The sequence below is a fragment of the Drosophila melanogaster genome, chromosome X (genome assembly GCF_000001215.4).
Source record: "Drosophila melanogaster chromosome X".
Classification (NCBI taxonomy): Eukaryota; Metazoa; Arthropoda; class Insecta; order Diptera; family Drosophilidae; genus Drosophila; species Drosophila melanogaster.
The window spans coordinates 4,647,715-4,666,814 of NC_004354.4; the positions used below are offsets into that span (position 1 = coordinate 4,647,715).

The 19,100-nt window shown below is 45.8% G+C and overlaps 5 protein-coding genes across 9 annotated transcripts; 2 read left to right on the forward strand and 3 right to left on the reverse strand.

Moving 5' to 3' along the window:
* The first annotated feature begins 156 nt into the window (after positions 1-156).
* Positions 157-932, forward strand: mRpL30 (mitochondrial ribosomal protein L30). The gene is made up of 2 exons (NM_080334.4): positions 157-380; positions 461-932. Exons 1-2 carry the CDS (start codon positions 253-255, stop codon positions 873-875), a joined length of 543 nt encoding a protein of 180 aa, NP_525073.1. The 5' UTR covers positions 157-252; the 3' UTR covers positions 876-932.
* On the reverse strand, positions 878-2,318 carry Torsin. 2 transcript variants are annotated; one of them, NM_001297937.1, is made up of 2 exons: positions 1,859-2,318; positions 878-1,800 (listed from the first exon to the last, which is right to left on the reverse strand). In NM_001297937.1, exons 1-2 carry the CDS (start codon positions 2,049-2,051, stop codon positions 971-973), a joined length of 1,023 nt encoding a protein of 340 aa, NP_001284866.1. In that variant the 5' UTR covers positions 2,052-2,318; the 3' UTR covers positions 878-970. The 2 variants fall into 2 exon arrangements, with proteins under 2 accessions (NP_001284866.1, NP_572178.1); NM_131950.4 differs by having other exon boundaries at positions 1,859-2,119.
* On the forward strand, positions 2,301-10,545 carry Cbp80 (cap binding protein 80). Of its 2 annotated transcripts, none has more exons than NM_167012.3 (7): positions 2,301-2,658; positions 2,718-4,056; positions 4,118-4,221; positions 8,869-9,357; positions 9,427-9,551; positions 9,622-9,810; positions 9,879-10,291. In NM_167012.3, the coding sequence occupies exons 1-7, from the start codon at positions 2,616-2,618 to the stop codon at positions 9,990-9,992; spliced, it is 2,403 nt and encodes an 800-aa protein (NP_726938.1). In that variant the 5' UTR covers positions 2,301-2,615; the 3' UTR covers positions 9,993-10,291. The 2 variants fall into 2 exon arrangements, with proteins under 2 accessions (NP_726938.1, NP_524750.2); NM_080011.3 differs by having other exon boundaries at positions 2,336-2,658; positions 9,879-10,545.
* On the reverse strand, positions 4,241-6,783 carry CG15473 (uncharacterized protein). The gene is made up of 3 exons (NM_131951.2): positions 6,693-6,783; positions 6,289-6,518; positions 4,241-6,211 (listed from the first exon to the last, which is right to left on the reverse strand). Exons 1-3 carry the CDS (start codon positions 6,732-6,734, stop codon positions 4,339-4,341), a joined length of 2,145 nt encoding a protein of 714 aa, NP_572179.1. The 5' UTR covers positions 6,735-6,783; the 3' UTR covers positions 4,241-4,338.
* Positions 10,444-18,986, reverse strand: CG3009 (uncharacterized protein). 3 transcript variants are annotated; one of them, NM_001169195.2, is made up of 4 exons: positions 18,717-18,986; positions 12,544-12,718; positions 12,021-12,473; positions 10,444-10,822 (listed from the first exon to the last, which is right to left on the reverse strand). In NM_001169195.2, exons 2-4 carry the CDS (start codon positions 12,708-12,710, stop codon positions 10,723-10,725), a joined length of 720 nt encoding a protein of 239 aa, NP_001162666.2. In that variant the 5' UTR covers positions 12,711-12,718; positions 18,717-18,986; the 3' UTR covers positions 10,444-10,722. The 3 variants fall into 3 exon arrangements, with proteins under 3 accessions (NP_001162666.2, NP_572180.1, NP_001162665.1); NM_131952.3 differs by having other exon boundaries at positions 10,444-12,473; NM_001169194.2 differs by lacking the exon at positions 10,444-10,822 and having other exon boundaries at positions 10,863-12,473.
* Positions 18,987-19,100: the final 114 nt, after the last annotated feature.

The following is a 19,100-nucleotide window of genomic DNA, read 5'->3' on the forward strand; positions in this document are numbered from 1 at the left end:
TTGTAAATGATAAATTATCTTCAGTTTGTACATGATAAATTATCACTTTTAACTTTGCCGCCTTTGCATTTGAATTGTATCGCTTAACAGCAAGCGGTTAACATTGGTTTACATAACGGCAGTATCCATGCTGCCCATCGATAGGCAACTAGTTAACCAGATGTCTGTGTAATCGTTATCGTCGGGGAAACATCAATTATTTCATAAGCGTTTTGCATTTAATTTTATTACAAAGGGGGGAAAACAATTAAGATGAACCTGGGAAGGCTGCTGAATCCACTGAGGAGCACCGCATGTTCGGTGCGCAGCTACGGAAAGCACAACAAGAAGTTCCTCTACAAAAATGGCCAGAAATTTGAGGGTATCACCTACTATCCCAGGTTCGTATTCACGTGTGCAGTGTATAAAAGGAAAACACACGAAATCCAGCATTTGTTAATGCTAAATCTATCCCGCTCAGGACTCCCGATCACCAGGATCCACCCGTGGAGCCGGCGAAACTTTTCCGGGTGCAGCGCATCAAGCCGCTAAAGGGCAATCCCTACTGGGAGAATCGAATCCTCAAAGATCTGGGACTAGACGGAAAGCAGAGCGATTTTACTGTCGTCAAGAACATACCGGAGAACAATGCCCGCCTGTGGAAGATCAAGCATCTAATTAAGGTTACGCCGGTCACGTTCCCCTACGGAGAGCCCACTGCCCAGGATGTCCGGCATACGATACTCAAGGAGAACGGCGAGTGCCTGGTAACCAAGGACCTGGGACCCATCGATACCCGCCTGGCGGCTCGCCAGGATTACGACGAGCAGCCCAAGCGACTGGATACCGATCTGCTGCGCAAAGATGCCCGCCTCAAGTGGCTAAATCCCTGGTAGTTAAAATTTGTTTTCTTTATTCCGAAAAAATAGTTTTTTAAATACAAACCGAAACCCAAACTAAGCATTAAAATGTGGAGTCGGTCGGTCCTTTCTCAGTAAATGGCCATGGCCACCTTCTTCTCCAGCGTCTTGCAGCCCGAAATGGCGAACAAGCTGTGCGTGCGATCGTAACTAATGGAGGAGTTTATTATGTCCTCAATGATTTTTTGGTTGTTCGCTTGCTTAGGATCGCGCCGCCACCTTAAAAGCTCCGCCTCCAGGCACTTGATCACATGCGCCTTCTCCATCGGCAGGAACGGAATGAAATGATCGATAACATGAGACTCAATCATGGTGGTCTTTTTCATACCGCCATCCATGTTATAGGCGGCCTTCCGCAAAAGGGGCTCAAAGTCACTCAGTCGTGTGTCCTCGCGCAGCCTACCATTCTTCATCACACTACCCAGATGACTGGCTATATGACTGCCCGCCGTGTTCGAGAGAAAGATGAAGATTGCCTTTGTGTTATCCGTGCCATCGACAAAGGCGTTGTAGTCCACCAGCGAGGTGAGCTGGTCGAATACTCCGCTGGGCATTTTATCCACCTCGTCGAAGATGAACAAAGATCTCGGGCAGCTACGCAAGGTATCGCGCACCGCATTATTGATTTTCACCCTATAGTTAGACACCTCACTTTCCTTGGGAAAGTCAGCTTGTCCGAGATACTTGGTTACATAGTTCGACCTGGAGCCCTTCAAATACATAGCATCTGCAATTTGCTCAGCCACAAAATTCTTGCCCGTACCGGGCTGGCCGTGAAAGCTGATGACCAGCGGTTTCCGTGACTTATTGCCCGAAGCGATGTGCGCCTTCAGTGCGGGGACGATATGCTGCCTCACGATGTGCTGGCCAATGAGGGTGCGTTCCAGGGATCTTTCTAATTCTGTAATTACCCACTGTACTGGTTAGTCATTTTGTTGCATACAAAACTACTCACTCACCATCTATTCTCGCCGGAATGTTTCGGTCATCGCAGCATTCGGCAAACCGGCAATATGTATGTTCTTTGAAGTACGCCCCAAGGGCCACGGCGCCAACGGCACCAATGGTCAGGGGATCCACCGACTGGAGGGGAAGCGGCAGTATTACAAGCACGCTAAGGCACAGTGATAACATGCGTGGAAAGCTCATCATAAAATGCAAGGAAAATTCCGCGGTGGAATGTATAGATGGGCAAAAGCGATAGGCAGCATAAGACTAGATTGCAGCACTTGCCGGCAACCGTTTCTATCGATAGTTGTGTAGCAGTGGCATTCAACAGATTTTTATTGTAAGTCAGTCAGTGGTATGTTTTGGTTAATTGAGTATGCCGCAATTCTGCGCATATGGCGCCAAAGAAAACGTTTATTCAGGCCCCATTTTCAGTCCGCCGCTTACGCCGCCGCTGTTATCGATAAACCCTGCCATCGATGGCGGCACATCTTTAGTTCTTTGGCAAAAAAAAAAAATAGCATCGCATCGCGTTTTTTGTGAAAATTGTGACAAAGCTGTTTTGAAAGTTGGCAAGCTAATTGACGCTCGCAGTGAAATACTAGACGCACCAACAAGGCCCATCCGTCAAGCGTATCCTGTCCAGGATCCCCGAAAAAGTCCAGGTCCAAGAGGTGTACCCATCAGCGTGCTTTTCTGTCTGCCGGTGGCCAAGGACCAATCGGTAATCGGTGTTTTCCGCAAAATTCACAGAAAATTCACGGGAAGATGAGTCGCAGGAGGGCTCACGACACGGAGGATGAGGGCTATGGTAAGTGGGCATCGATGTAATCATGAACGCAAAGCATTTATGGGGGCATTTAATTGCAGATCATCGGCGCAACAAGCGTAGACGTGTGTCCGAAAACCAGGAGATCGAGGATCGTCTGGAGTCGCTGATACTGCGGGTGGGCGAGCGTAGCACCTCCTCCGTGGAATCGAACCTAGAGGGACTCGTCTCCGTTCTGGAGGCCGATCTGGGCACGTTTCGCCTGAAGATCCTGCGCATCCTGTCCGACTGCGCCGTGCGAATGCCAGAGAAGTGTACCGTTTACACCACGTTGGTGGGCCTGCTCAATGCCAAGAACTACAAGTTTGGCGGCGAGTTCGTGGATCACATGGTGAAGACCTTCAAGGAGTCCCTCAAGATGTGCCGCTGGGATGCCGCCCGCTACTCGCTGCGCTTTCTGGCCGACCTGGTCAATTGCCACGTCATTTCGGCCACCAGTCTCCTCCAGCTGCTGGACACCATGATCGATGTCTCCAACGAGGATACAGTGCCCCAGGTGCGTCGCGATTGGTTCGTCTTTGCTGTGCTCTCCACGCTACCCTGGGTGGGTCGCGATCTCTACGAGAAGAAGGAGTCTGCCCTGGAGTCCCTGTTGCTTAGGATCGAGGTCTATCTAAACAAACGCTCAAAGAAGCACCATAATGCGCTGAGGGTGTGGTCCTCAGACGCTCCGCATCCACAGGAGGAGTACTTGGACTGCCTGTGGGCGCAGATACGCAAGTTGCGGCAGGACAATTGGGCGGAGAAGCATATACCACGACCCTATCTCGTATTCGATTCAATACTTTGCGAGGCACTGCAGCACAATCTGCCCACGATTGTGCCGCCGCCGCATCACGACAACTTTGAGTATCCCATGCCCTGGGTGGTGTACCGCATGTTCGACTACACCGACTGCCCCGATGGGCCCAATCTGCCGGGTGCCCACTCAATAGAGCGCTTTTTGATTGAGGAGCATCTACACCATATCATTGAAACATACCATCACGAGCGAAAGGATTGCGCCGCCCAGCTGCTTAGCTTTCCGTACAAGCACAAGATCCCGCTGGAGTACTGCATCGTCGAGGTGGTCTTCGCCGAGCTCTTTCATATGCCCACGCCGCGCTATCTGGACATCTGCTACGGCTCCATTTTGATCGAACTCTGCAAACTGCAGCCGGCCACGCTGCCCCAGGTTCTGGCCCAGGCCACCGAGATCCTCTTTATGCGCATCGACTCGATGAACACGTCATGTTTCGATCGGTTCGTCAATTGGTTCTCCTATCATCTGAGCAACTTCAAGTTCACATGGTCATGGGACGAATGGGACAGCTGTCTGCTCCTCGACGGCGAGCATCCGCGTCCCAAATTCATCCAGGAGGTGTTGCAGAAGTGCCTACGGTAGGTTATAACCGTGTCTGTGTACAAACCATTGATACTCAACTACATACATCTTTGACAGCCTTTCGTATCATCAGCGCATTACGGAAATGATGCCAACGACTTATGCCAAGTTGATTCCCTTGACGCCAGTGCCCAATTACAAGTACGCCAACGAGGAGGCAGGTGAGTCTGACCCCGTGCCGTACGGATTACTTGAATTTATTGTGGGATTAAGTGTGCTTACGGCTAGGCTTAAATATAGGATAGGATAATTAGGATTTAAGATAGATGGGTAGGCAGCTAATTAGTCAGCACTGGCTTCACCTCGTTCTCCTCGTCGTCCACAATGATGGGTATCTCCTCGCCGTTCTCGCCCACCTTGATGCTCACAGATCGACTAACCGATTTCTGGGTGAGCACCTCCACCACTTCCTTGGATGGTGCCGGTGGCAGTGGCGACGCCAATGGAACGCCAGTGGATGCAGCGATTGTGGACGGCGGAGTTGCTGTGGTTGAAGTTGTCGTGCTGGTTGACGAAGTGGTGCTAACGAAGGCTTCGTGGCGGTGACTGCTCTTGGCCTTGCTGTCCTGCTCCTTTCGCCGCTTGGCCCACTTATTCAGCGGTGGTTCCGTGCTGGTGGATGTAGTGGTTGTGGTGGATCGTCCAGCTGTTATCTTTGGCGTGGTGCGATACCTACTAATGGAGCGCAATGGACTAAAGTGCGTGGAGGTGGACACAAAACTGGCGATCGTGGTGGGGATGACGTGTGTGGATCTCTCAGTGCTTGCAGTCTCAGTGGTTGTGCCAGCGTTGGAAGATGGCGCTGAAACAGTTGTGCTCAGTTCGGGCTGCTCCAAACTGACCACTGGGCGCTGTTCCCCTCGCTTTTGGTCACTTGCCTGCTCCTGATGCTGTCCCTTATCGGTTTCCTCCTCCGGCGGCTGCTTATCCTGCAGCACATCGATGGGGTTCTGGTGGACATATAAAGGATCCGGCTCGGAATAGCGATAGACGGTCTCCTCCAGCGGTTCGCTTTGCACAAAGGACTTGTCATCATCGCCGGAATTGCCGCCCGCATAGATAAGCAAAGGTGGCAGCTTGGCTGTTTGATACTTGGAAGCCTGCCCATAAATTTGTGGTGTCCGCAGCAGTAAATCCTGATCTTGTTCCTCCAGAGATTCGGAAGAACCCGAATTGGAGCTGGGAAACTGCACTGTCTGATGATGGGTATATAAGTTTGAGGACGGATTGCCAGCCGGTGTGATCGGTTGCGGTGGCGAGGAGTTGGGCAAGCGGTAGCCCAATTCCGGATGCAATTGGGCATCGCCGGCACCAGGTGCCACATAGAAATGGTGATGGAAATGATGGGTTACAGCGCCCGAAATGCCTGCCAAATCCCCAGGGACCGCTGGACCAACATTACCAGCATTACCCAAATCACCGCTGTGTGATGGGAATCTTTCCAATTCCGGATGATTTCCAAATTTCAGCGCAGTCGGATAGCTTGGTCGAAATGTAGTCGGGACCACATAATTGGGCCGCAGTCCCAGATTGAGCAGACCACCAGTATATAACTCTATTTTTGGACCGCCTTGCGCCACAGCGCCCTTTAAATACTCACCGATGTTGAGTTTTGGCGGCGGAGCTGGCTGAAAAATGCCATGGACAAATGTCGCTTGCGATTGCTCCGCGTTTCCACCGGTTGCAGCGCCATATCTCTCCCTATCCTGGCGGCGCTGGGCGAAGCCGTGATCGTGTGCCGCCAAACGCCCGAAACTGGCTGGATAGTCGGACTCCTTTTGGATGTAGCTCATCTGTTGGTGATGCGGCTGCCAGGCCTTGTTGTCGAGCGGTGTCACACTGAACTTCATCTCGTAGTGGTAGTGATGACCCTTGTCCCCGTCCCGATGACGGATGCGCTGAACCTGCCACAAGGCTTGTCGCTGTTTGGGATTCGAGTTGGGGCAATTGAGTTGGTAACACGTGCCGCCCTCCACGAAGCGATAGGAGGATGCGTTGCCCGGTCCTGGTAGCTGCTCCAAGTAGCCCTTGGCCAGGGTCATAATATCGCCGAAGCGCGCGGATGGTGCTCCTCCAGTCGCAGCTCCTCCTCTCTGCTCATCAGCCGGCACGTATGGAGTCTGCAGGAAGTCGTGATACTCATGCAGCTGGCTGCCCGAGTATCATCAATCTCGGTATTACCATTAGCGTACAAAGGTGAGCGTGCGGAGCAAAGCTGGCCAGCCTACCTTAGATTTCCAGCTGCTGCGCCCATGGCCGCATCGGTGAAGAGGGTCACGTATGTGACATGCTTAAGGGTTCGCTCCCAAGGACGCTCCGATTGGCTACGCCTCTGGTTGAGGAACCTTTCCTCCGCCGGCTCCTCGTAGAAGATTCGCTTGCCACTCAGCTGATGTCCTTGCCTCGGTGTCAACAGGAGATCGCGACCCGCACCCACAATGGCACAGCCCAAAGGCAACTGCAAAGGAGTAAATAAGGCAATGCACATTTGGAAACAAGGTTATACTTTCATTTGAAAATTAAAAAAAAAAAAAAAACTTGTTCACTGATTTACAAAATATGCACATGGTATTATCCAAAAGCTAAGAACAAACATATCGCGGTCACTTGTCCACGCTTTCGCTCAACTTACGATTGCCATGGGAACAGCCAGTAGCCAGCAGAGATTCCTCATTGTCTGGCCTAGCGCACCTAGCACATCAATGCATAAACACAAAATGGACACAAAATCAAAAAAAAAAAAAAATAAAGAAAAAAAACAGTTAGAAACTAAGCAAACGAAGGCGGCAGCGATTTTCCGAGATGCGTTTGAAGTGCGCGCGCTTGAAGAAGCGACTGAAACGCGTCCGCCAGTTGCGCTCGCTAATAATGCACGGTGACGTCTGGAGCGGAGCTGTTGTGGCTTCGGTGGCTTCTGTAGCTTCTGTGGCCATCAGCCAACTTCATCCATCTAAGCTGCTTTCGTTGGGGCAGCCAAGCGATGCGTTGCCGGCGGCGGAGGCTCTTTGCGCAATCTGATGCCACACACACACACATATGAGGATTTTTTTTTCTCTTGGGCTTTTTGCATAGCTTAGTGAATGAAGTCCACAGGGCCGAGAAGTTGGAGTCGCAGCTGGAGTCGTTTATGCAACAGCCACGGCGGGCGGGCGATACATGTGTGTGGATGTGGAGCACGGCTGGATACCCCTCCTAAAACAATGGCGGTCTTTTAAAAAGCCATAAATTGGTCAAAAATAAGTTGATCACTTTGTGGGCGCAAATAATGCTTTGTGAAAAAAGTTTATCACAGAACTTTATTACCAATTAGTAGCTTAGGTTATAGAATTGTTTTATCTATATTGTTGATAATCACGTAGGGTATACCAAGTTCCACTACGCTGGCATAGATCGTTCTGTGCTTCTTGATTTTGATTTCATTTTGGCTATAGCCATAGCCTCCATTTAAGCCCAAACTTTGCCTTAGATTTCCATTGAGATATGAGTGGTGGTGGTGGTTCGCTTGGCTGGAGTTTCCCTTTCAACGATGCCCACCCTCCCTTCACCGCACGGAATCGTTCAGTTCTGGCTCTGGTCGTTCCTCTGGCGGTTCCGTGTTGCGATTTCACCTTGCGCCGGGCTTCTCTGTTCTTTGTCTTTCCTGTCACGGATCCAAAAGCTAGATGACCCGGTGGATAAGACAAATACCCATCACCCATCAACATTGAACTCTAACCGAGTGCACGAAAGTACTTCCCTTTCCACCCGATCGATACGCTCAATTTGAGCTGAAAATCAGATTCCCGTGAAAGCATCTTTAATTCTGGCTTTTAAGTGAAGTTATTTGGAGGCGATGGCATGGATAGGCGGGTTGTTTGTTTTTTTTATTATTATTATTATTTTTTTTTTTTTGGTAGGTAACATAAGCAGTCATTTGTTGGTATTATGAGGCCACAGTATGTGCGAATTTTTCCACTGGCAGCTAAACAAAAAGCATCGCATGATCTTGACACATCCGAAACTCCCAAACCATTGACATTGTCTACAGGCATTTGGAATTCTTGGCCAAAACTGATTTGAGCCAAAGGTTAAATCGGGCTAGATGAAGGTACGGAACGTAGATAGATGAGTTGCCACATTTTTCTCTTTCCTAGAGTTCCCTTTTTAGTTTGCTTTTATGACCAACACAAATTGCCATCCGTATGTGAACAATAAAATGCTTATTTGCCAATACATTGACTTGCCAAACGGCCGCATAATTAGCCCCTAAGTTGCACGACTGGGAACCCATCCCGTCCGATCTCCACTTTGACATAATTGACGCAAGTGCCAATAAACTGCACGTAATCGGGGAGCAGGCAGGGAAACTCCGGTGGCGGGTGGTTTGCCTGAGCTGGAGCACAACCGTCATTAGTAACGCACCACGCAGAGCTTGGATTTGCTCGATGTTTGGCTTTGGATGCGTGTTGAATGAGTGTGTGTGTGGAGTGGTGCCGCTTGGTTCCACGCCATGAACCACATAACCAAGCAATGAAATGCGAATTGCAACGAAAGTGTCACCTAACTAGGAACAACGGCAATCGCATGGTCTAGAAAGTCTAACGACAAGCAATTACCCACTAAACTTGGGGCTTAAGTCCTAATTGAATTGAATTAGAAGAGGATAGCAGTACCAGAAAATTATGAATAAGTTGACTGACCGTTCCTGTTGACAACTTGGATTAAAGGATTAAAGTTAAGCTAATATGCTAGCCAATATACCCTAAAAGCCAAAAGATTGCAACGGAGCATGTATAAACAAATTATCTAAATCATTTCCTCAACAATAGCCAACTTGCCGGGAACAACGGTGGCCCATCAACTGGTGGTGGCCATCCGGCAGAAGTGCACGCCCGAGGAGGTGGTCAACATATTGAAGGATATACCGAATAGCGGATATAGCGGCGAGGAGATGTCCGACGGCAGCTTCAATGCTTTGAAGATCGATGTTTTCGTCCAGACGTTGCTGAATTTGGGCTCGAAATCGTTTTCGCACAGCTTTGCGGCCATATCGAAATTCCATTCGGTATTCCGTGCACTGGCCGAAACGGAGGAGGCGCAGATCTGCATTCTGCACAACATTTTCGAACTGTGGTCCTCGCACCAGCAAATGATGGTGGTCCTAATCGACAAGCTGCTCAAACTGCAAATCGTCGATTGTTCGGCGGTGGCCACGTGGATTTTCTCCAAGGAGATGACCGGCGAGTTCACGAAACTGTATCTCTGGGAAATTCTCCATCTGACGATCAAGAAGATGAACAAGCACGTGATCAAGCTGAGTGAGTTTCGATGTTTTTCGTTTTGTTCGTAAGATATATGATTTACCGGATAGATAATTCCTCTACTAGATACCGAATTGAGCGAGGCCAAGGAGAAGCTTGCGAAGGCGGACTCTTCGTCCAGCGATTCGGAGGATGATTCTTCGCATAAAAGGAAGAAGCCGATCACACACGCTGACAAGCCATCCGAGGAGGTGAGTCCACACCATTCCACCCGCAATCGTGAACGAAACGAAAATTAGACACTTTCATCATCGTTTCCAGGTGGTTGAGCGCATGGAGGAGAAATTGGAAGCAGCGAATGTGAACCAGAAGCGTCTGTTCCTCATCGTCTTCCAGAGATTCATTATGATACTCTCCGAGCATCTGCTGCGCTCCGATACGGACGGCCGTGATCCAGACACGGATTGGTATCGCTGGACAATCGGACGACTGCAGCAGGTCTTCCTTATGGTAGGTCGATCATCTCGCAAGTGCCCACTGACTGTACTAATTCTAGACATTTCTCACAATCCTAACAGCATCATGAGCAAGTTCAGAAATACAGCAGCACTTTGGAAACGCTGCTATTCACATCCGACCTGGACACACACATCTTGGAAGTGTTCCAACAGTTTGTGGCCCTGCGTGCCTAAAGATGGAGCTGAGAAGGCGCAGCCCAAAATACCCCCCCCATTTTACATATATCGATGATGAATTTGAGTTTGTAAAGTTCGCCCAGTTAGATCGAACTGTCGACATATGATTTCGGGAAATTAGCCGTTGCATACCCATGCACCACCATACAAGAAAAACACACTAGATAAGGAATAATTTTTTTATGTTTTGTAAACGACGCGAAAAGTTAACAACAGGAATGAGAAAAGCTCAGAAAAATAAAGTCGAATAGGCAGTTTCTTTATAAGGATAAAGACCAAGATGGACATCAAAATACAATGTTAATTCGAAGTATCTTTTGGGTGGTTCACATACGTAAGATAAGTTATTGAAAATAAACTATTTGTCATACCACAAAATATGCTATGAAAACCATTTGAAGAAGCCCCATCAAGTGAATACTTTTGGGCGCTAGAAAAACACTTTATTGTCATGGTAAATATATTTATTTATATGTACGTTTTTGTGTGTATACATATATATACATTTATATAGATCTGTTTTGTATGCATTCAATATATGAAAATATATATGTGTATATATATTTTCCCCATCTAGTTTCGAGCGACTGTTTTGATCTTTGGCTTTCGTTCAGGTTTAAGAATTGCAATCGAGGATAACTATAGCTAGGCGATAAGCTAATGCCGTGTAGATTTGTAACCGATTCCATGAGTCCATCAGCTGGTCCAGGTCGTCAACGTTGCCCATTTAGGATGAGGTTCTCGGCTGGCTGGGCACATACTTCTCCGACGGCTGATACTGCCACTGGGCGCAGATGGCCTCCTGTTCCGTTTGATTGTATCCGGCTCTAATCGAATTCATTTACCGGAAAGGAAGAGCGCAGGCATGCGAATTCTCAGTGAGTTTATTTCTAAAGCACAACTGTCAAATGGTCAAATGGTCAACTAGTGAACACGGTACATGCATAACGTTAATGGCAATCACACATGCAGCTAAGTTAGCTAGGATTGCGACTCCCTAGCGGAGCCGTAACTGCAACTTATGACTACTAATACTAAGCGGGAGCAGTTGGGCGGTTCAATCCATGTGTGGTCTAGCAAATAGTTAACCGATTGGCAGAGTAATCTTCAAATTCTGTTAAAAAAAAAAATACGCATCGGTACAATGAAGTTTATGTCTGCTTAAAAGCTATCTCTCTACCTTACCACTTAGTGACTCACAAAAGGTTATCTTACACAAAAAAAAACCCATTTAAAGTATCAATTCCCATTCTCTTCCCACGCGAAGATGGCAAATCTGATGACAGTGAAACTTTTCCAGAATAATAAGTAACCGACAGAATGAAAAACTTTACCAGAATATAAAACAGGATGAAACAAAGAATTCGCGCCGATTAACTTCATACACACGTTTCGAAGTATGAAAGCGATATTTTCTTAAAGTGTACTTGCTGCGCTTTTCTTTGGCAATTGAATGTCTATCTTTAATCCTGTCTAATCTCTAACCTAGTATGTACTTGTATATCATTTACAACTGCCTTTTGGATTACTCGCCATACGGAACATATTTTCGCGTGACCAGTGGACTCCACCCAATCGCTCAGAACAGTCTTCCGGGGGCATTCGTGATACCGCAATTAGCTCCAAGGGGAGTCGAAGCCCCCGTAACCGCGACCACTGTATTGGCCATATCCGTAGGACGAGCCGGGTCCGGGTCGCTCGTAGTGATAGCCCGGATCGTGATATCTTTGCGGCGGTGGTAGCTCCCTGGAGACCGGCGCCTGCAGGCTATCCCACAGGAGTCGGGGTCGCTGCACCACCTCCCGCAGGATATTCACCGCCGCCAAGCCAACGCTGGCCAATTTAACGCCCCAACGGCGCGCCGTCGACTTGGCGGGAATCGTCCAGGACGGAGCGGCCAGGGCCCGGCCCTGCGGATGGGCCAGGATCTTGGCTATCAGATTGTCACCGTGCGGCGGCACATAGAGATCCGCCTGCCGGAATTCCGCCGGACAGTGATCGGTGCGGTAGTAGAAGTCCTCGAACCTCTGGTGTGCCGAGCAGGGACTCCGCTCCTGGAAGCACGTCACCTGCACCACATTGTAGAAGATGGCGCCCAGCGTATTGGCCGTCTCCGTGTTTGCCGCCTGCAAGCATCGCCTGAACCGGGCATCGCAATCGCAGTGGCTTCTCGTGAATGTGCCGCGATTGCACAATCCTCGCCTGCATTCGCCCACATTTAGCACATCGGGACACATGTCGTGCTCGCGACAGCAGCGATCCTCGCGAGCGTGCGCACCGAGATCGTCGTAGCTGGTGGCCGCTGTGCCCGGTCCGCACCACTTTGTGCCCGGATAGATGAAGCCCAGTCCGCCGCGAAACTCGTGGCCATAGGATCCCTGACGGCGGCACACCTCCTCGAGCTCCATCACCGACTCCCGCGGCACCTGGCGTATGCGTCGCGGATCCGATTGCAGCAACATGCGCTGGATATCACCACTAGCGGACAATAAGATGTATTATTTCAGGTTTATTCAGCTATAAAAACAGTCCGCGCTGCAGGACTCACCGATCTGTGTGCATCTTGCAGAAGGGATGTCGCGAGGATAGCTCCACCATGACGCTCATGGTCATGTCGGAGATGAGCACCGCCGAACCAGATGTGGGTGGCATCGCCGAACCGAGCCACAGGAACAGGAGCAACGTCACCACCGCCACGGGCAGTGGTTCCCTCATGGCGCCAACTGAGATCGAAAATAAAAGAGGATATATATATAGCAATTAGGGGGCGTGGCTGATCCGGTAAGATGTAAGATCTGCTTGGTTGAGCTGACGGCGCGATAATGTGGCGATATGATGCGAGTGGTACATGTATGTACATATGTGTTATGTGATATGTGATATGTGGGCCATCATTAGCAACTCGCTTTTTGCATTTCTATGGACCGCTTATGCGATTTGACCTCTGGCCGCGAACAGAATCAAATATCCATAACTGCGCACAGTGGCCAGGGGTCTATGACTTAAGTATGCAACTATATCAATATCAATATCATCTACATGAATATGAATGACCAAACTTGGCATTTTGTTATGATAATCACAACTTTGATGCGCTCAAATTATCATTTTCATGATGTCCGCTCATAGTAGTGAAATGAAACATGTTATATACTACTAAATTTCAGAAAAATAAATAAAAAAATAAATGAAAACAATGGAAACAGGCAAAGAAATACTTTCAAATCTTTAGAATTTTTGAAAATTTACAAATGGTTTTGAATCAAAATAAGATTTTTTTTAGTTATTTCCTCATTAATTGTTATACTAAAATTGATCATTTATTATATGGTTTTTTATCGCGTACCACTGTAAAGCCCGCGATCAAAACAAAAGGCATCGCAAAACAAATGATCGTGGGCAAAGATACAAAAAGAAGGCAGCCAAGACAATTTGCAAAATAAAAGGCGATGGCTTACGAACGAACGGTATTAAATTGAATGATGGTGGGGGGGTTGGGGGGTGTAGCTGTAGAAGACCCCCAGTTAGTGACCTACCCCAACGGCCAAACCTCAGCCGAAATGAAAAAAAAAAACATTTTTTCGAATGGTACGAAATAAAATTGAATAAACAGCCAGGAAGAGCGGCGCCGCTTCTTTTTTTTTTTTTTTTTGTTTTTTGTTTCTGTCGTTTTTAGTGGGTCAGTTGAAGGTGGAGGAGGCGTCAGCTTGTTACCAATTCTTTGGCTTCTCTTCTCCGCCATCCACCACCTTTGCTTTTTTGGCCAGCTCGCAAAAGGTGAAGGTCATCCGTTCGTCGGCCAGAGCACTGTTAATTAGTCAAAATGGAGAAAAAGTGAAGACAATCTATGTATGATGCCAACTTGATTCTTCTCCCATCTGCCTGCTCCACGTTTACGCTACGCCACCAACTGGTTACCATTTTTTTTTTTTTGTTTTTAAGCCGGGCCAAGGAACAATTGTACCCATCACGTTCCACTGCACTTGGCTTGTAAAGCGCGAGAAAAATGAATGATGGCACCTTGCGGCCGCTTATTATAAGTATTATTTATGTTGTTTGCACAATTGTTGCCCCATTTGCCCCACTGTGCGTGGGTGGGCAACGAAAGGGGGTGCGGCCGTGTGCCATTCCAGAGAAAAGCGTGAGAACTTTGAGCCATGGGCGTAGTCCATTTGAGCGAAACAGAAACACACCACCAGATAGATACGCTATCAATTTGGATTGGCTATTAGATAACCCCCATCCGAGCTACGCCCCTGGCGGAGCCTCGCTGCCCCCTTGTCATCCATATCCATCCATATCCGCTGAACTTGGCTGTCACTCCACTCGCGAATTGCTTCGCCCTCAGATCAATTGTTATTTGATCGCATTTATGGTTATTTATGGAGCCCATCAATCGCAATTCGCATTAATAATTCGCACCGACAAGTGACAACAATTGGTAATCAATTACCACACCACACCAATCCATTCCATTCCATTCTATCTATCGGTGAACGCAAGTAAATCAGTGTAAACACCATCTTCGCCTTTTTTTCTTCTTATTATTATTTTTTATTTTTTCTTTTTTTTTTGTTCGCATAATTTTCAATGTCAATGCTTTTGCTTTTGGCTCTTTAATTTTGGTAGCATAATAAGCCAGTCTTTCGATCTCTCGGCCGCGCCAGTGCCAAAGAAAACGAAAACAATATTCGAAATCAAAAGTGAATCCAGTTCGCTTGCTTCCATTTCCATCGGCATGTTTATAGACCTCAAGTACATTGACCCAACTCCCAGGTAAATTCGGATAACAAAGAAAAAAAAAAATAACCAAACCAAAAGTACATATACTTAAACCGTTTATAGATCGCTATAACTTTGGCTTTAAGCTGTCACTCAGCAGAAAGAGATCAACGTCGGATCAAATCGTTTGAGATTACAGTCAAACTTCTACTACTTTGAACTACCGAAGAATTCTTCGAAAATAAGTTTTTCGAAGTCTGTAGAATACAGAATATGAATATAGAATGAAAAACATTTTAAACCAAATTTTCCATCCAAAAAAATTGATTTTCAGATCCAAATCAATGCCATGTGATGGTTCTAAAATGGAATGCCATACATCGTTGGATTCGTTACAAAATTTCCAGTCGAGTGGCATTTCAGGCTAAAATTTTTTAATTTTTACCATATTTCGCAAAATTTAATGATGTTACCCCTAACCAAAACTGCTAAAAATTTTTTTTGCCAAAATCACTACAAATGTGGTAAAGATAGTTTGCGTTGGTAATTGACAGCGTAAAACAATCATTCTTTCGGCTCAACGATCCTTTTCGAACAAGTTATCACAACAATTTTCAATAAAATATCCATATATTTTCCACAAATTTAAATCCCACATTTTAGCCCAAAAATAATTGATTTTTTGTCAACAACACTTATAAAAGTTGTCCAAATATAGAATGTCATACATCGTTGAATTCGTTATAAAATTTCCAACAAACTGGCATTCTAGGCTAGAAATATAAAACTTTGACCATTTTTCGAAAAATTTTATTATGTTACCCCTTATCGAAAATGCAAAAATTGACCAAATTTTTTTTTTGATAAATTCAGCAGGATTGTAATATATTTCGTTAGAGTGGCTCAATATCTGCACAAACCTGTCATTCTTTTAGTTCTGTGACTCTTTTTAGCGAAGTTGTGTGGAAAAATGTTATACAAATTATCTTATTTTTGACAAAAATCGAATCCCAATTTTTAGCTCAAAAATAATCAGTTTTTACTCGACTACAAAGTAAGTATTTGTCCGAATATAAAATGTCATATATCGCTGAGTTCGTTGTGAAATTGCGAATCGAGTGGCGTTCAAGTCTGGAAATGTAAAATTTTGATCGTTTTTCGCAGAAATTGCTGATGTCATCCTTAAAAAAAAAAATGCAAAAATTTTCAAAATAATTAATTTGTGAAAATCAGCCCAAGAGTGATCGGCATATTTAAATTGGGTCATCAGTTGCTTAAACCAGTTGGACTTACGGTTTAAAGCCTCATTTGGCCATGTTACAGCCAAAACATGAAAATGTGGCACTGTTTTTATGAAGCAAAGATCCTTCTTAACATATACATGTTTCCATAACATTAAATTCCATATTCTTAGCTTCACTGCCATTAGTAGTTATCTTAGTGTGTAATTAAAACAAACATAATTATTTCGGTATAATAAAACGTGCCGGTCGAAATTTAACGCGCTTTTTGTAGATCTTTTACGATATAAGTGCATGTAATTCAAAGGCTATATACGCCTGGATTTTTATTTGCCAAATTGGAGGTTTCACTGTAGTGCTCGGCTGCTTTTGGGGGCCATTAAACCCCGGGGGAATGTTTCTGTACCTTGGTCAAAGTTTGAACTTTGATATGTCTACTAAAGTCTTCTGAGTGAACGGGCGTGTCTCGGATCCACAGATCAGATCAGATCATCAATCAACGAACTCCTGTATTTGGCTAGTCGTTGTTTTCATTATTGTTTTTATTTATTTTTAATTTTTGTTCAGTTTTTTTTTTTTTTTTTTTGGGTTCCGTTGAGAAGCAGCCCTTCACTTGGACGCATCCGAAACTGGTTTGCGGCGTTCGTTTGCATTTTGAATGTCACGCTGCAGATGGAATGGAAAACGCTGGTTCTTAAAAGCCACAATAACAAGTTGTAATCCCCTCCCCAAAATACAAAAAAAAAAAAAAAAAATAGGGGGCCCCTCATCGCATCGCCGCCGTTTATACACTGACTGACACTTTTGTTTGGACGCCAGTTGCCCCCAGTTGAAACGTGGTAATTGCGTGGTGGACTGTCACAGTCGCGTATCTCTTGGCCGATAATCGCCGTAATTGCCGCCGAGCAGAGCAGACCTTCCGACGTGCCCCGCTCATAAAGGAATCGAATCTCCGCCCTTGTCCTCCGGCCAAAAAAAAAAAAATAATAATATAAATGAGGTCAAGTTCAAGTGCAGCATACACACACACTATAGCGGTCTATATTCTATAATGAAATCGATGGGATTTTCGTTCGAAACGTCTTAAGTTAAGTTGTTTTCTTCGATTTCATGTTCATGCAAGAGCATCGAAGTCCTTGTCTTAGCTGATTATATTATATGATTAACACTTTCGCGCTCATAAAGGGAAGATAACACATTTTTTTAGAAGCCTGATGATGTGAGTGGGATATTTTGGAAAGTGATCGTAAAATCAGTAGAGTGGTGTCACCTGGAGACGATCGAATTAGGGCCAATCAAAAGGCAAACAGTGGCTGGTCATTGTCTTTGCATAAATCTCGATCGGAAGGCGGATCGAAAGGCATAAAGCTAACTGCACAGTGTCGGTCATTGAACGGCCCCCTCCCCCGTTCAAGGTCGAAAGACAAAAGATGGTCATAGTAGCACTGGCACTACAGATTTAGACTGAAATCGAAAGCCGACAAAAACTCAAACCCAAAAGTTAAGACAAGGCGTTAATTGCCTAAAATAGAGGAAGCGGACTCTAACAGCACAGAAAATCTCGAGGATGGGCTGTCTTCGCTGTGAAACCGATCGATCGGAAGTTAGTCAAGAACAACATATGATTGCCTTTCGCAATTGGCGAAAATGGTCGAGAATTTTGTACCACAAAACCGTATAAGAAATACAAATACAAATCACTAACCGACCTTCCCACCGACCAACCACGTGTGCTAATCACTAAGCAAATTTCACGGCTTGTCGAGGTAATGCCATCGCAGTGGATTGTAGTTGGCAAAAATGTTGAGAAGATCTTGCTGATTGACCGCCCAAATATTTAACCAAGTTGCCAGTTAGATGTGTCCACAAATCATCATCATCCGACTGGCGGCGAGAAGTGTTTTGGCATGCAAATGCTGGCCAAAATGCCAAGAGGTTCTGCTGAAGAGCCGCGTTAAGATTTTTTTGGAACACTAGGTGGGGCTTCTAAGTGATTTCTGATGGTTTCATCAACACTTCAAAACTGCACAGTCAAGCGGATTAACAGATAGATAACTTGATGGAAATCCGAAAGTTCTAATACTATTCAACAGAATTTCGCTTATCCTTGAAGCACAATAAATACTTAATAATGCTCACATCTATGCATCCTTTTTTTTAACCATTAAATAGTAATTTATTTGCGGTATTTATCTTATCCTTTTTATGTCTGAAAATTGTAAATAATTGTTAACAAGAATAGATTTAGTTCTTTTCAACACAAACCCTTTAGTTTTCGTATAAAGGGTTGAATTCGTTGAATTCATTAGGTGCTTCGTTTTCTAAAACCATTAAACTGGTGACCAATTACTTCCGGAATATCCTTAAATCTTAAGGATACTGCACACTTGTTGGTTCCAGTTTTTCGTTCATTATTTCCAGCGAAGAATTTACTTTTACTTGATTCTTGTCCTTACGATTTCCCCCCAACTTTCACTCGTCGATGCGGCGTGGAAAGCTGTGCTTTAATCCCAAGGCCGCCTGGCTGCCTTCACCTTTTGACATTTGGCCCACTCCGCCATTCCGCCCCCAAAATATATGTATATTGGCCACCACCCACTGGGCGCGGCCTTCGTGCGTGAGTGACCTTCAAAAGGCAGCAGCAGGAAAAACCGCAACGAAACAGCAAGGACAGGTTTACGCACTTCACATGGGAAACATTCAAAAAACACCCAAAAAACACCAAAAAAAAAACAAGCAAATGCAACACAATTTTTACCTGAGAACTTTAGGGAGGAAGGAGTAAATTATCAAACGGTTTGAATTCCCGTTTCGTTGTATCGGGTTTTACTATGTGTTCTAATTCGGTAACGGTTGCCAAGGATGCGGAATTCAAAGAGGACGGCGGCGCGTTGCTTAAATTGTGGCTTTAAATTTTTATTGAAAATTGAAATTAAATTTCGGTTTCGATTTCGATTTCTTTCGGACGGTGGCAGCAGCAGCTGAAGCAGCGAAACATTTCCGCGACGCGTTTGCGGCGCAACTGAACTTGATTCTGGCGCGTCGAGCGCTGTTAAACTTGGACTTGGCCAAAAACCAAAAAAGACATGAAAAAGTCATGAAAACACAAAAACAAAAAAAAAACAAAAAACACCAACAAATT